General features: G+C 34.1%; 2 protein-coding genes and 2 long non-coding RNA genes across 8 annotated transcripts in view; 1 reads left to right on the forward strand and 3 right to left on the reverse strand.

Annotated features, from left to right (window-relative positions):
• Positions 1-10,359, forward strand: part of LOC117233711 (protein tyrosine phosphatase type IVA 1) — an 86,898-nt gene extending 76,539 nt beyond the window's left edge. For 2 of the 5 annotated variants that reach the window (XM_033494260.1, XM_033494264.1), the window contains exons 2-6: positions 8,572-8,897; positions 8,974-9,459; positions 9,537-9,668; positions 9,750-9,916; positions 9,998-10,359. In XM_033494260.1, the coding sequence (XP_033350151.1) occupies positions 9,343-9,459; positions 9,537-9,668; positions 9,750-9,916; positions 9,998-10,109 (528 nt within the window). In that variant the 5' untranslated portion in view covers positions 8,572-8,897; positions 8,974-9,342 and the 3' untranslated portion in view covers positions 10,110-10,359. Of the gene's footprint in view, positions 1-6,960; positions 7,091-8,074; positions 8,199-8,571; positions 8,898-8,973; positions 9,460-9,536; positions 9,669-9,749; positions 9,917-9,997 lie in introns of those variants that run through there. The other 3 variants (XM_033494261.1, XM_033494263.1, XM_033494262.1) reach the window with 3 other exon arrangements.
• On the reverse strand, positions 3,567-5,830 carry LOC117233722. The gene is made up of 3 exons (XR_004493383.1): positions 5,328-5,830; positions 5,024-5,101; positions 3,567-4,964 (listed from the first exon to the last, which is right to left on the reverse strand). It is a non-coding gene; the product is annotated as an uncharacterized LOC117233722 (long non-coding RNA).
• LOC117233721 lies at positions 6,177-6,795 on the reverse strand. The gene is made up of 2 exons (XR_004493382.1): positions 6,455-6,795; positions 6,177-6,388 (listed from the first exon to the last, which is right to left on the reverse strand). It is a non-coding gene; the product is annotated as an uncharacterized LOC117233721 (long non-coding RNA).
• Positions 10,360-13,186: 2,827 nt separating the features above from the next.
• LOC117233706 (proteasome inhibitor PI31 subunit) lies at positions 13,187-15,158 on the reverse strand. The gene is made up of 5 exons (XM_033494255.1): positions 14,899-15,158; positions 14,395-14,544; positions 14,046-14,302; positions 13,443-13,592; positions 13,187-13,362 (listed from the first exon to the last, which is right to left on the reverse strand). Exons 1-5 carry the CDS (start codon positions 15,043-15,045, stop codon positions 13,236-13,238), a joined length of 831 nt encoding a protein of 276 aa, XP_033350146.1. The 5' UTR covers positions 15,046-15,158; the 3' UTR covers positions 13,187-13,235.
• Between the last annotated feature and the right edge of the window lie 89 nt (positions 15,159-15,247).

The raw sequence follows: 15,247 nt of genomic DNA on the forward strand, positions 1-15,247 counted from the left end.
TCGATTTGTCCATCACAGTTACGGACTGTGACCACGTAAGAAGTTAAACGTAGTGTAAGCTAACGCTGTAATTAATTGTGCCATTTCGTCGATTACCGTTCCATCACGTGGACAATGTCCTTGCCATTCGTCCACGATGCACGCAACGATGTCAACTGCGCGAATTATCGTCTGACATAACAACGAAGATATTTTTCTTTATATGTGCTCCGCTGTTCGAACTCTCTGCCAAATAGTTCTACTGCCAATTTCGGAATCGACTGCGACATGATCACTTTTTTTCCTGAGGAAAAATGGTTTGTTCACGCTGGCCCGAGACTAGTAGCGCGATGAATTTAAACGGAAACTGTGTTAATTATCTTTCATGCCTGTTATCGTACGATTTTCCAACTAACTCGACGAACGAATACGATCAATTCGTAATATGCCGAAGGAATTTTACGGAACGTAATATTCTTTTAATATCTTCGATTCGCTATGTATATGTGGTTGAGTAAAAATGGCCCGACCGAGCTTCCTAGCGTCAGAGAAGAGCCAAAACGTCGAGGCTTCTTTACGAGTTAACGAATTCGTTAATGGTGAATTGCACGACGGTAGGAAAACGAGGTGGAATGTTGACGTTTAAAGCGAAACTTAAATGGTAAACAGGCGGCCGGTCGAGTACACCTATATTTATAGTTGGCTGCTTGGGCTTAAAATATCGCGGTACAGTGAAAACGCTGACAGGCAGATAAAGTGCAACGCGTACTGACAGCTTAAGCACGGCAAACGGTAAATAAAATTCTATTTGCCGTACCGTCATTGAATTCGGCTCGAATTTACGCATTTGTCTTGCGCTTAACCGATGAGTTTAATTAAGAGGCACGAACAAACATGACTCAACGAAGTACGAAATGGCCTGTTCCCCAGACGCGCCACGAGGAAAACTTTTCCCGTAGAATCTCCATTTCTATGAAGCTCTTTCGATTTCCCGATTCACGCTGTCCACCGCTGTGTAGACGATGGATTTTTTAATCGAAAATTCGAAGATGCAAAAATACATAGGGCGCACGTAGTATGCGAAAATATATAGAACATTAAATGCCAATAGATAGGTTTTAAGGGCATGGATTTTAGGTTCTGGGTTTTAGGTTTTGAAGATGGCAGATTCGTAAGCTTGGTGTTTCATGAGAAGCAACGTTTGCGTCGAATAACCGTAGAGTATGAATGGAGAAAATAAATAAGACAAAAGAGATAGAAAATATAAATTGAGCTACAGCGGATAAAAGAACGTTTAAAATTAACGCGCTATGAGTTTGAATAATTTTTATATTAACGATGTTTCACGTTTATTTGTTGCTCCTATTAAGTTTATTACGAGTCCATTTCGTAAAATTATAGAAATTGTCCTTTGGCCGTCACTGTAAGCTGATTTAAATACAAAATAAGAAGGTTCGAAATGATCATCATTGACTCAAGAATCGATATATTATCGATTGATGAATCTATTGAAGCGAGCAAAGATACCCCATCCGCGTTGAAAATTCCACAGAAATGCAGTGGCTCTTTGGGAAAAAAGTTCTTCACATTTTGTCACGTGTTTTCAGTTGGCCGTATTATCGCCGAGAAAATACGATGATGGATCGACGTTATATGTTTGTTCACGATCGATCAGCCAACAATGGCTCGTGGTTGATAAAAAAGAATTTGGCGCGGCGATTCGCAGAAATGTTCCCCTGTGCCGCAATTTCGCAAACGACTATGCGCTTGATGGAAATTTATTACGCGAGTCCTTTGTCTTGCCCGCTTGTACATTCCAAGTATGTCGGCTCCTAAATCGTTCATGATGTATTGTTGAAAATACATTCAGAAACACGCACGTATTCGTAAGAATTAACATTCGAAAAAGAACAATACATATAATATACAGGGTGGTTGGTGGATGCTGTTGCTCAGAAATATTTGTCAACGAACTGCTAAAAATTGTCAGTTGCAAACAAACTCTAGGGAAAATTGTTTTATCCGCGTTTACACGCAGAAGAATTTTACTGCTCAATAATATCGCATTAAAGTGAAAATAAGAAATACAGGGTGGTTGGTAACTGGTGGTACAAGCGGAAAGGGGGTGATTCTACGCGAAAAAAGAAGTCGAAAATATAGAATAAAAATTTTTCGTTTGGGGCTTTGTTTTCGAGAAAATCGACTTTGAATTTTCGCTCGGTACGCGTGCACTTCATCGCGTCTCGTTATAACGATGGAAAAATTTAAAAAAAATTTAAAAATTTAAAAAAGTAACGTCAATCGAGACAACGATCTACAGTGAGATCCGTTATAACGAGACGTGATAAAGCGCACGCGTACCGACCGAAAATTCAAAGTCGATTTTCTCGAAAACAAAGCCTCAAACGAAAAATGTTTATTCTATATTTTCGACTTCTTTTTTCGCGTAGAATCGTCCCCTTTCCGCTTGTACCACCAGTTACCAACCACCTTTTTCACGTGTGATTTGTAGTATCTTTTTACTTTTAAGTATCCTTAAGCTTTTACAATAATACGTTTACATTTTATTATACTTCTCTTGTTTTACGCCGCGTACGGCACTACGAAGACTCAGAAACGAGATGCACGAGAGCAAACAGCGTTCAAAGTTGGAAATTGCATCGACCGCTAACGCAATTACGAATCAAACATCGGTGGAAAGAAACGGACTGATTACAATCCGACACCATAGCCTGAAATACGTTTGTTTCGCGTGGTTTTCCTCTTTATGCTCGTAGAATCTTGATGCGAGATCAATGTTTCAATTTTCGAAATTGCAAATGGCGATATAATTTGCGTGTCCGGATCCAATTCGAAATATTCATTTTGTTCGTGAAAATGTTCTCTTTCCCCGTTGCCTGATGCGATAAGATCGAGTTGCAATAACAATTTTATTCTTGTCCAATAGTTTTCATTTGCTTGCATGACGTAATCGTTGCTTTAACGCGTTTCTTATCAATTACCAATAAAGAGATGCGTGCAACTTCATGCTAGGAAAATTGCACGAGTTCCAGCCGTGGCTGAAATATACGAACGTTTCCGAGTGTGTCGTATGATGTATGCTTCTGGATAAATTCGAGTTCGCGTCGAAATGAAAGTTCTCTTTTACCTTAGGACTTTGTTGGCTGGCGTTCGAGACTTAGACGCCAACCAACGACAAAACAGCAAATTGGTCGGAGTGATTAATTGTTCTAAGAATTCGGATCGCCTTGCGGTTCCTATTTTACGGACAATTGCTATCACTTGGTAATGACGAAACTTTTTGAAGAAGAGCTTTATTGGTTTATAGCAAGTGTACACAGGATTATTTTTAGTACACATTTTGGTGTATTTGCGTGAATGCGTGCATCGTAGTATCTGATGTCGAAAGGTAGAAGAAATACGAAGCTGTTTAGTTACAAACAGAATGAAAGAGAGTAAGGAAGATTGCACCTGCGGAGTCTCTGACGCTCCATCTCGGCAACGCTTCTTACATATACATTTCAAATAGATATTCCATGTTTTCACTGAATATACGTTTACAACAGATAATATCTTGTAATTTCTGTATACATTTTCGGATTTTTACGAAATTTCACCAATATAACCGTGACAGTGGTGTCTCGTTAACGTATTAAAGAAATTTTAAAATGTCTCGTACATTTAACACATACAACATAGACGTAAACGTCCTTCGTGGTAAACGTTGAAGTATTTCCAGGAGCGTATGCGCAAGAAATCGTTTAAAAAAAGAGCTTCCACGACGAATTACAATCTCAGTATCTACGCAAAGTCCACTTTGCTGGCGATTTCGCTCCAAAACGGAAGTTCTTATCGCTCATCGATTTCTATCGGATCACGACCACGTTGATAAGCGGAAAAAGAATTCCGCTTCCAGGAAGGGTGGGTTATTCTCTGTAATCGCAAAGTAAGCTCGCAGCATAGTAGCTAGTATATTCGTGGCCGATTCAATTACTCTACTTAGAAGAACTACTTAGTAGAAGAAGAAGAAGAAAAAGAAGAACTCTACTTAGTAGAAAATAGAAACGTGAATGTGAAATATGTTCGATTGACTTTCATGGCGCTTTTAAGGATTGCGCTCTGTCAATACTAAAAAGACAAATTTTTCATTCTCTTAATTCTTTTACTATTCTGCATTCCAAGTCCGTAGAATATCGTGGTGGGGCTAACTTGTCAAAGTTAGAGTGACAAAGAAGTGATGGGGAAGTGTACATCTTAAAAAGAGAGGATTCGTAACAGAAACACTTGTTCGTGTTTGTTTTCTCACAGGAAAGCGAAAGAGTGCTTCTTCAGCTTTGCCTGATAAATCTATTTCAACTTTTTAAAGATCAAATATTTACTATGTTCTATGAACGCATCTCTTAATTGTCGCTGAAGAATTACATCTAATTGAATTATGAAATTTATTAAATCTTATGCAGCTGTGACAACAAAAGATTCTATTGAATTGATCAATTCAAACAGTTCGAGTCAAGCGACGTCCTAAGAAAACAGTTAACGTAAAACCGAAACATTGAGAAATCGCGTGAATCGATCAGACTCGAGATATTCTTTAACCTTAGAAAAATACAATTGGCTCGACGGTGTCTGAAATAACGCAACAGGGTTGCATTTCTCAGTGTAGTTTCTTAATTCCAGTTCCAACGTATCTCCTTAATTTATACGCTCGTGTATAATAATTCGGTCACGTGCCCGTGTGACTTATCTTTCTCAAACAGGGAACACCTGTATCCATTCTGCACGCTTCATTGAACTTACATATTGCTTTCCCGTGATAATATGCCCCGCCTTGTCTTGTGTCTAGACACTTCCAGAATTTTAGCGGGTAAAATATTATATAGCCAATGAAAACGAGAGGGACGTTTTGCGAATAAATATTTTCCACTCTTTGTATCCCAGAACGAAGACCGATTCCTCTGGAAAACAGATTGTCCGAGTTTCTGTACCTGCAAGAGGCCAAGGAGTTGATTTTTATCCAATTTAATCTCATTTCTAGGTCATTAACCTAAACTACTCCCAAGCAGTACAAAAGTGAGGTTAGGTCGGCCGTATGTTCTTATGCGTCAAGTATTTGCACCTTAACCTAAAATAACATCACTGGATTATATATGATTATAATAATCTGTGTTGGATTAATAAAACAAGATATTCGATGTTAATTCTGTTCTTAACGTTTATCTATGAAGTGTTAAAGGCTTGACCATTAAAAAGTTAAGCAGTGAAAATGTCAAAAAAAGACTCGCGAATCGTAGACGATTTCTCGATTCTGCAAGATTTATTATAGTTCCGGGATTAAAGTAAGTGCATACATCGAAATGGGGAGAGGGGAATGCACAACGATGGCGAGTTTCACTTGTCTCGGATTGCGATATACGAGTGTAAAAAGATGAACGGTGCCCGCACGGCGTGTTCGTTTTCACTAGGGCTAACGTGTTCCGCGCTGAAGTAGGTTTCTAGGTTGATTTCAGTGAATCTTTTTTTTCCACCGACGCGACGCTCCACCGAAGGTGCTAACGGTAAAACCACGTATACGTGGCGACCTCTATACATATCTCATTCATCGACACAATTTACCTTTTTAAATTCACCTATTATACATATACATATTTCCAAACACGATATATTCTGGTTACTTTTGTAAAAATAATATAGTAAATGGAAGCAAAATATTTCAACATTAAGTACTGACATTATATAATCATAATATAAAGCATACAAAAATCTTCAGAATATTATTGGAACTCGGATGGTCACTGATAAATCTTTTTAAACCAAGAAATTGATTTTCTTTTTTCGTTTCTTACGAGGCTAGAACATTCTAATATTTCTTAAATGTTTCATGATTGATCGTATTCTGTTTATGTTCTCTGAAGATTTGTGTATGTAAGTCCTGGATTAACAGACGAGGCAGATTAATTTATATAAATAAATTAAAATCCAATTAGTTACAATTCGATTAATGCAATATTAACATAATCCGATTAATATAATGGAAACTTATTCATGCAATTAATGAAATCGCATATTGATTCAAGAATTCATAAATATTTATGAATTAGACAATGAAAATCAAAGATATTTAGCAGAAAATTGGAATAATCATGCTTTCTAAAAGATATACATAAAAAATGGTTAAAATTAGTCGCAAGGAGTAAAAAGACCCTACAATAGATCTTTCCGTTTCATTTATCTCATCTTACCACTATTTCCATTATTAATTAAAAGATTATTTATTGTAATATTATTTCTTTTCATTTATTTCATTTCGGCATCATTATCCTTACCTGAATATTTAAAAAATTCTAACGCGACGTTATTCGTTAAGGCTCCCTGATTTCTATCACGTATATTGTGTCTTAAATCAATTCATCTAGAAGTAAAATTGTTACAAATTTATTTCATTCATTCAATCAAAGTTGACGTAAGAATTGGTTACCTTTTCATTATCAATTGAGAACGTCGAAAGGGCCGACGTAAATTGAATAATAGACGTATAGGGTTGGCAAGATGGATTCGACCTTGAAGCGAGCGCATTGCGAAGCGTGGAGTCGCGTTGGTGGCTGTTCGTGTACCGGCTGCCAATTATTCTGGTTATTCCGGTACGTCGATCTGAGCGCTCTCACTTTTTCCTATCCGTCATCGCAGTTTGAGATGTTGCCGGCGTCTTCTGCTTCGGAAGCTTTCGTTACGTAAAAAGACGATTTCGTAAATCGTCTCGACATCCTGACGGAACGACGCGCCGCGCTATTCGTCGTGTACCCCGAAGTATCGACGCCTATATTTGTTCGATGTGCGTTTCAAATTCACAAACGTCCGTAAAGAGGCGACTGTCAGTCGAACGTATTTTCATTGCGCGATACCGACGATTGGCGTCGATACGTAACTCATTCGAGTAAATAACCTTGCTCTCGTGGAAAAAAAGCGTTCAAAGTGTAAATTATAAATTATAAATATCGCATTAAGTTGTGATACAGAAGTGTCGATCGTATTAAAATATATTATTGTGTTTCAATATTTCAGTACATACTTCCGTACTTACCTTCGCTTGATGAAAAGTAATTACAGCGAGAAGGTTTGAAAGACAAACTTTTTAATGTTGCTTTTTATAGAAAAAAATTTCACGTGTTCGATTATTAGTAAAAGTAATTTGTAGGAAGCAAATATGGCAGAACATATCTCTTTCTGCGTGCGTTCATATGTGAATTAAGAATTTTGATAAAAAATCATTAACGTAAAATACTTCAAATTAAATTCGAATAACGTGAATTCGATTAGTGAACGCGTTCTCGGAATGTTGACCTAGACATTTCTATTTGCGAGCAGTACAAATCCTTAAAACCAGATGCATAAAATGACGGAAGCACTTCTTCGAAACTAAACTGTCTGTTTCGCTTGGCATCTACGCAAAACTTTCGTGCCAAAGATAAGGAGAAAAGTCTTCTTTCTTCGGCGCTACTTGAAATCTTTTGAATTCAACACATTCAACAAGATCACGCGCAACTAGCGCCACCGATAAATTTAAAAGATTTCAACGCGACGTTAGTTTTACTTTTTCCTTGTGAACATACCCGTTTCTGTTGCTTATAATTAAATTGTAACTAAATGATCTAATCACAATTCATACCGTATAATCTATATATTTCGTAATAATATTTATATTCACCTTTCTTTCAATTTTTTAATTGTATGCAATATTTTTCCATGTTACCATTTGCAAATAATTATTAACTAATTGAAGAAATCGTATAAACGTAATTTCGTTTCGTAATCGAAATTTTTACGAAACACGTAACCTTACTACTTTTATGATACAAATTTGAGAAAAATACGGGATAAAAATTAAACTTTGTATTTTTCGCAAGTATTCTCTTGCTACTAGTTTAGCATTTTTGAGTTGGAATATTGATTAATTAACAAAACATAGATGAATAGAATTTTCTAAGATGCGTCATAGTCACAATATGCATATATACTTCGTATCCTGGTTTTGCATACAAGCTTTACCTCTAATCGATTTTACTCGAGCTTCGAGATGTCGACTAATGTCATTATGACAACGCAGATCCCCTGGAATTTGCGTAGTCGAGCAAACTTTTTTTCAGTGATAGAATTTGGTCTGCTGCATATTCGTAATGAATTATCGTGACAAAGTATTACGACAATTGTTTCGGATTTTTTGGGTGAGAATTGTAAGAATATTTATTACCTGTGCGGATACTTATGAAAATTGGCGCAAGATTTGGCACGTGTCAAACATTCACAACTTGTAATCGCTTTCTTGTTGGAAACAAATCGAAAATATCTTACAATGACCTGACGTAAAATCTCCGTTACTTTTATAAATATATCATTTTGCGTTTATTATTTTTTGAAAAATGCGTACGTCACGTTTTGTCTTCTGGACCTAACCTTCATTCATTTTACACGGACCAAATATTGTATAAAAGCAATAGTTCTTCAAGAAAAATTCAAGTAGAAAAATTAAATATATGTTTCTTTATAATATAATTGTTAATATATAACATAATTATGAAAATTGTGTTTATGTTACAGTTTCCTGGTGAGTGCATCCTCACATACATGGAGTTTCAGCTGGATAGTGCAGAATACTGCCAGGCTCAACACAAATAGAGAGACACGCCCAAATACCCTAGAATCTGCTAGGTACTATTAAAACAGAAACAAGGAAAGAACATCTTAATCAGGCAAAGAAAAATTTTTTAATACTGGGATCATTGCCTCGAAGTCAGAAAATCATCAGCTAGTCATCACGCAAAACATAGAAGAATTAAATAGACTCAATTGTTAATTTACAATATTAAATGCAAGCATTGTAGTTACTGAGCGCACCTGATCCAGGCGCAGCCAGTGCCAAATAGGTAAGCATCAAAGTCAGTGATTTTTGCTATATATAAGCTGGATCGTGCAAGGGTTGTCACAGTGATCTCTTTTCAGATAATCTTCCGAATCGTAGTCAAGGATCCCAAGTGGGAATCGATCGCATATCAACAACGCCTAATGTAACGTAGCCCTCACCTTTTCAGCGAAATTTGCACCTTAACAACCCTCCTTGAGGTCTACATGTGAACCCATTGTTCTGTCCTCTGTAAAAAAATAACAAAGTATTCAATTAGTTAAATGAAAAACAACTTTATAAGACTGACATCTATGGGCTAAGTTGTCAAATTCAGCCTTTGTTGCTTCATATAGTGTGGCACATTGGAAAAATAAAGAGAAACAGTGTCGTACAAAATTATTAAAAACATAAAACTTAGAAGGATAAAAGGAGTAGGAGTTTTACACCACTTGTTGTCCAAGAAGGAAATGAGCAACATGAGGGTAAAGGATATCAGACCAGAACCCGCCGAGATCGAATACAAAAACATGAAGTTCCTTATTACTGATCGGCCCAATGATCAGACCATTCATACTTTTATTCAAGTACGTTTTTCACTTTTTTTCACACACAAATATTAATAAACCGTAGTACGATATAATAAACATTGTTCTTCTAACAGGAACTGAAAAAGCACAATGTTAAAGAAGTAGTGAGGGTCTGTGAACCAACGTACAAAGTTGAGGAACTTAAAACAGAAGGGATCAATGTCATAGACTTGGTATTTGATGATGGCACATTTCCACCAAATGAAGTAAACATTGTTTTGATAGTATTCTGAAAGTAATCACACAATATAATTTATTTGATTTTAATAACACAATTTTGATCATAGGTCATTGATGAATGGTTTGAGCTGCTAAAAAATCGATTTCGCGAGTCTCCTGATGCATGTGTAGCAGTACATTGTGTCGCAGGACTTGGTAGGGCACCAGTCTTAGTTGCACTTGCCCTTATTGAGTTGGGACTTAAATATGAAGATGCAGTTGCACTAATTAGGGAGTAAGTATATATTCATTCTGATTTATCTTTATGCCATTTCTTTATATATGAGGTAGATATAAATGTTGTTTACTTTTCCAGTAAAAGACGAGGCGCTATCAACTCAAAGCAGCTGGCCTATCTCGAAAAGTATCGTCCCAAATCTCGGTTGAAGCTCAAGAATGGACAAAAGAACTCCTGCTGCGTCCAATAGATCAAACGATTTCTTTGAAAAGTTACTAATTCATACTGATTGGTATACCTAATTGTATAGGTTTTCGCGCCTGATAACAAGAGACATACTGTATCAACTCAGTTCTGAAAGGCCTATCAATGGAAATGCAACTGTACTTATGTAACAATTTTAATAGTATATTTTGCACCGTCTGATTCTCCAGCATAAATGAAGCAGTTCAAGAGTAAAATAAATTGTGTATCATTATTTGCACTCTTCTTTTACGAAATTTTTGTATTTATTTTTGATACTAAATTGATATAAAATATTACAGAAAAGAAAAAGCCTTCTGAACATGGTATGAATAATAATAAAATTCGAATGGATCTGATCGTTTGTATAATTAATAAACAAAAAATGTAATCAACTTTAGTCACTTTAAGATTATTGTGTACAAGTATTCTAGAAGGCTGCATTTACTTGGTCCAATAAAATAAAATACACAATGTTACTAATTAATTTGTGAACATTAGTTAATATGTTATTTATGCAAGATACTTTAAGATACTTAAGATGGTTGGGGTAGACACCTTTGGATTAGTATGATTTGTAGTAAAATGTGGTTCCTTTGGTACTGCAACTGTACTCAGCCGTCATCAAATTTAGTTATTTAAAGATTTAGTGCAATAAGAAAATAACTCACGTTTTCCATAATGATTAAATGAAAAGAATAAATAAATGTTTTAAGCAATTCAATATATTTACTTTCAAATTGTAATTAAGTACATATTTTCTGCAGATGTTTTGCATATAACACAAGCAAGAAGAAACATGAGTGAACGCTGCGTTGTAAATATTTTTTAAATATTGTTTTTTATTTTATAATTATCACATCAAATTTGGTGTACATTAGTAACAATCAACATAGAAATTGCAATACGCATTTCCATATACTTATCATACGTGAATAAATTTTCGAGCTTTGTATGAAATAAAACGATTTGCACAAAAATTAGCAAATTTTTTTGAAACTATCAAGCATTAATTTTGAAAATATAACAAACAAAAGGAACATTGCGTTGCATTTCCAATGGCATGCCGAATTGATGAGTGTTCTTAACTCTTACTGAACTTGAAATCTGCGTTAACTTGAAATAACGAATATTACGAAACAAAGTGAAGAAAAAAAATCACTCCAGAGTTATATATCACTTTTATCGTAGCTTAACGGCAATTTCACCAAAATTTTTAAAAAAACACCCACTTTTATTCGATAAATTTTAAAAGGCTGCATACGCATTTTGTGTGGAGCATATATTGTAATCGTAATCGCAATTTTGGTAAAATTGTCGGTGATGCTGTACGCCACACTAAACTGTGTTCAGAAGATAGAAAAAAAATTCGCTCCTAAACTAATGAATGTAATATTTAGATCATTTCATGTGTCTGCAGATTTAACGTGAATGTACGTTTTCTGTATATAATTATGATACATGAATTGCGTTCATAATCGTTTCTCGTGCTTATAGCTAAGGTTGCGTGATATGCTGACGAACTATCATAGTCGATGTTCGTATTTTTTTCCTGTCCCAGTTTTTGGTAATTAGCGTGTAAGAAACCCAGATGAAATTTTTGTACGGAACTGTTAACTAAATAATGAATTTAATTGCACGATACGCCAATAATAAGATATATTCGTCCTTTTTGTGCATAACTTTTAAGTACCATTGTATAACCACTGTACATTCACCATAATCGCAGACTCGAAATGAAATTTGAACCTGGTACAGCTACTTTTTTGTAATGTTAAAAAAACTGCAATATTTTTTACCAGAGGATGGGACGAGGGACATTCGTAAAAAAAAAGAAAAATTATCGAGTCTTAGATCCGAAAATGAATAATTTTCTAATTATTCAATTTCTTTTCTCTATCTCCTTAGGTTTATTGTTAACAATTGATGACGATCGGTGAAATGTTCTTAATTTCTCTTTTCTTTACAATGAACTTCTTTTTTTATTTTAAGTAAGATATTGATACTTTAATTAGGTATACCTACTAGCAATTCATCGTAAAAGTTACCATCAAATTTTTGTCATGTGAAATTTAATTTTGCAAATCGATTCACTTCTTCAAGCGGTTATACTTCACTGTCTGAAGTAGTTACGTTTATGAATGAAGATATTTTATCTGTGATACATTTTTTGCGAAAAAAAAGGCGAAAATTAGAAAGGACATCAAATGATTGGACTTATTGCAGAACGTGGTATCTACGAAAAATGATATTTAAGGATCTTTTTCACGGTTGACCAGAATTGTAATCCACAGTTAAATCGAATAGTCAATTGGTATTCATAGATCTTATTTAAAATTGTATTTAGGAATATGTTTTGATCTGAATATTTATTATATCGCGTATTCACAGAGTATTAATAGAGGAAAGAAAGAAAGATTTCGTTCTCGAAGAATTGAATCGAAACGCTGTGTCAAATTTTATTTTATTATTCAGAAAATGAAAAATGATCTACAAAATGCACGAAATGTTTCGTTTAATCGCTGCTATTTTATAAACGGTGATCATAAACATTCGTTTCATATGATTTTATGTTAAGAAAAATATAAAAAAATAATAGTGTTTCAATTCATATAAATAATAAAGAACAGGAACAACTTAGGTAGCAAAGAAATCCTCTATTTTGAACCGACGTAATGAAGTAAGAACAGTCACTCCTTTCGAATCGATTATGCAAAAAATAAATTTAACGAGTTAGCGCAATTTAAACAAGGATTATGATTATTGTATATTTGATTTATTAATGTAATTTCCTACCTAATGCTGTATTAAAGACATTAATTAAATTAAATGAAAAATTTTGTTATATTGTAAAACATCAGTAATGAAATAAAAAAGAATGGAAGTCGTTTTGTGAAGAAACATTTTGTGATGTATCATTTATGTGCCTGATGCGTTGCAAAATAAAATGTTTCGTTACAACTTTTCTTTTGCAAACGAGTGAAATCATTTATTTCAGATAGCTTTGTTATACTACAGTCTTTTTTCTTCCTCTTTTATAAAATTAGAAGTATTTCACAAATATAATAATCTGCACGAAAGTAAGGTTTAGGTAAGTATACTTGTTTTATTTCTTACATTTTGTTCTGTCGTTTTACATAAACATGTCGTCGTATCCTGGTGGAGGTAAGTGGTCGTTGTCTGGGTCACGACGTGGTCTTGGTTGATTAATGTCTGGCGGGCCAAAAGGATCAAATTTTGCAAATGGTGGTACTGCACCTCTATAATAAGATAATAACGAAAATGGCGGTGTTAATACAAATAAAAACATATCTTTTATATTTCTTTATTATTTACTTACGGTGGTAGTCTACCAGGAACTCCTAAACCAGGTCTAGATGGATTCATACGATTACGTTGTGATGAAAATGGATCAAAAATCATACCACTACCCTGGGCAAATGGGTTTAAATCTGCGGCGCCTACCCTTAAAGGATCAGCATCACGGTTCCTTCAAAATTTTAAACAAACATAAAATATTGGCATAAAATTACTGTTTGCTTTACATAATGTTCCTGTAGTATTGCAAAGAGAATATAATTATTTTAGGCATGTCATGGAGAGAGTAAAAATGTTTATACCAATTACGTTTGCAGGACCAATTGTATTCGTAAAATGTAAGATTTTTAATTCTCAAGACAATTGCTTTTTCATACTTGAAATTAAATGGTAAAGATTTAAAATTCAAAAATTGATGAAAAGTCGTCCAGATTTATATCATCGGAATTATGAAAATTCTGTAAAGATGTTTCAAACATGTTATTTGTAAATTTAATGTATTAAAATCGCATCGATTCTTCTCTTTTTATCTCCCTGTCAGCCTTTATTATACAAAGATGATAACAGACATTTCATTTTATATAAAATTACTCATAGTTTTCTTATGAATCGATGCGAATATTACCATGGATATGATGCAGACGACGGACGTGTCGACTCTCCTACCCTTAATGGATTGTCTCTTGATTGATCATTTGTAAAGCTTGTTTGAGTAGAATTTACGACCATATTGCCAGGAATCAATGCGTGTATAAGATCTTCTTGAATCACATTTATAACATTTTGATATGAAGGTATTACAGATTCTAAATCTCCATGAAGTTCATTTACAGTCTGATTAATTGGAAATTGAACATTGGACACATTTTGATCATCAACTTTCTGCAAAATAAAATATTTACAGTTATTATTTTGTCATTGTAGATAAGACAGATTGCTTTATAACGCATAACATATTATGTAGTTTAAATTACCAACAAATTTATAAGTAAATCTTCGTCAGACTTTATACCATGAAATATGAACAATTTGCTGTCCTTTATATAACGTAATGCATAATTTGGACGTGTGTTCCATCCTTCTGGAAGTAACTGCGATCCTTTTTCTGTTGGTTCAAATGCTTTCTAATACAAACAAAAAAAAATAAAACCTTTTATAATTATCACTAGAAGATTACTCTATTCCTACAATTTTTATATATATTATAATAGTGCTGGGATAGAAGTTTCACTGTACTATCTTCAAGCTTATACAATGACAATATTTGTATCTACATTAAAATCGTATTATAAATCATTTATTACATTGGACATGCCGAAACGAAGATCAGTACAGGTTATGCACTACAAAATTTCAATAAGGACTTATATATGTACCTTCTTTTTTAATTATACAAATAAATTTGCAAAAAAAATATTACTACATAAAGCATTAGAATTGCGCAATATTTCATAAAGCACTGTTTTTTAACAACTTACAGAATCGCCGATTCCAATACATCTGAATCCATATTTTATAAGATACCAATGAACGAATAATATTAAAACATCCTCCTTTTTTGTAATCTGATTATTATATATTTCTTGTACCAGTTCAAAGCCGAAGACATTCCTTGTATCACCCATTTTGGTATCTGAGTGACAGATGAGTTTTGAAGTTTATAAGTTTACGCCATTGGTGTTTGGATGCAATTGACGATTTATTTTCCGGAACCGGTATAATGTTTCAACGATTATCCATTATTAATTTAAAAAATGTTGAATTGTATTTTAAATCATCGCAATATATCGCCAAAAATTTTGTGTATTCAAATCATGATTTTTTTAG

This window comes from Bombus vosnesenskii, unplaced genomic scaffold (genome assembly GCF_011952255.1).
Source record: "Bombus vosnesenskii isolate JDL3184/JDL3185 unplaced genomic scaffold, Bvos_JDL3184-5_v1.1 scf7180000013298, whole genome shotgun sequence".
NCBI lineage: Eukaryota > Metazoa > Arthropoda > Insecta > Hymenoptera > Apidae > Bombus > Bombus vosnesenskii.

Excerpts from the sequence above, each read along its gene's own strand:
- LOC117233706 (XM_033494255.1), bottom strand. The coding sequence starts at position 15,045 with ATGGGTGATACAAGGAATGTCTTCGGCTTTGAACTGGTACAAGAAATA. Across the intron at positions 13,593-14,045 it reads TCGTCTGCATCATATCCATG|GAACCGTGATGCTGATCCTT; the intron begins GTAATATTCGCA and ends AAAATTTTGAAG. Across the intron at positions 13,363-13,442 it reads GTTCCTGGTAGACTACCACC|AGGTGCAGTACCACCATTTG; the intron begins GTAAGTAAATAA and ends ATCTTATTATAG.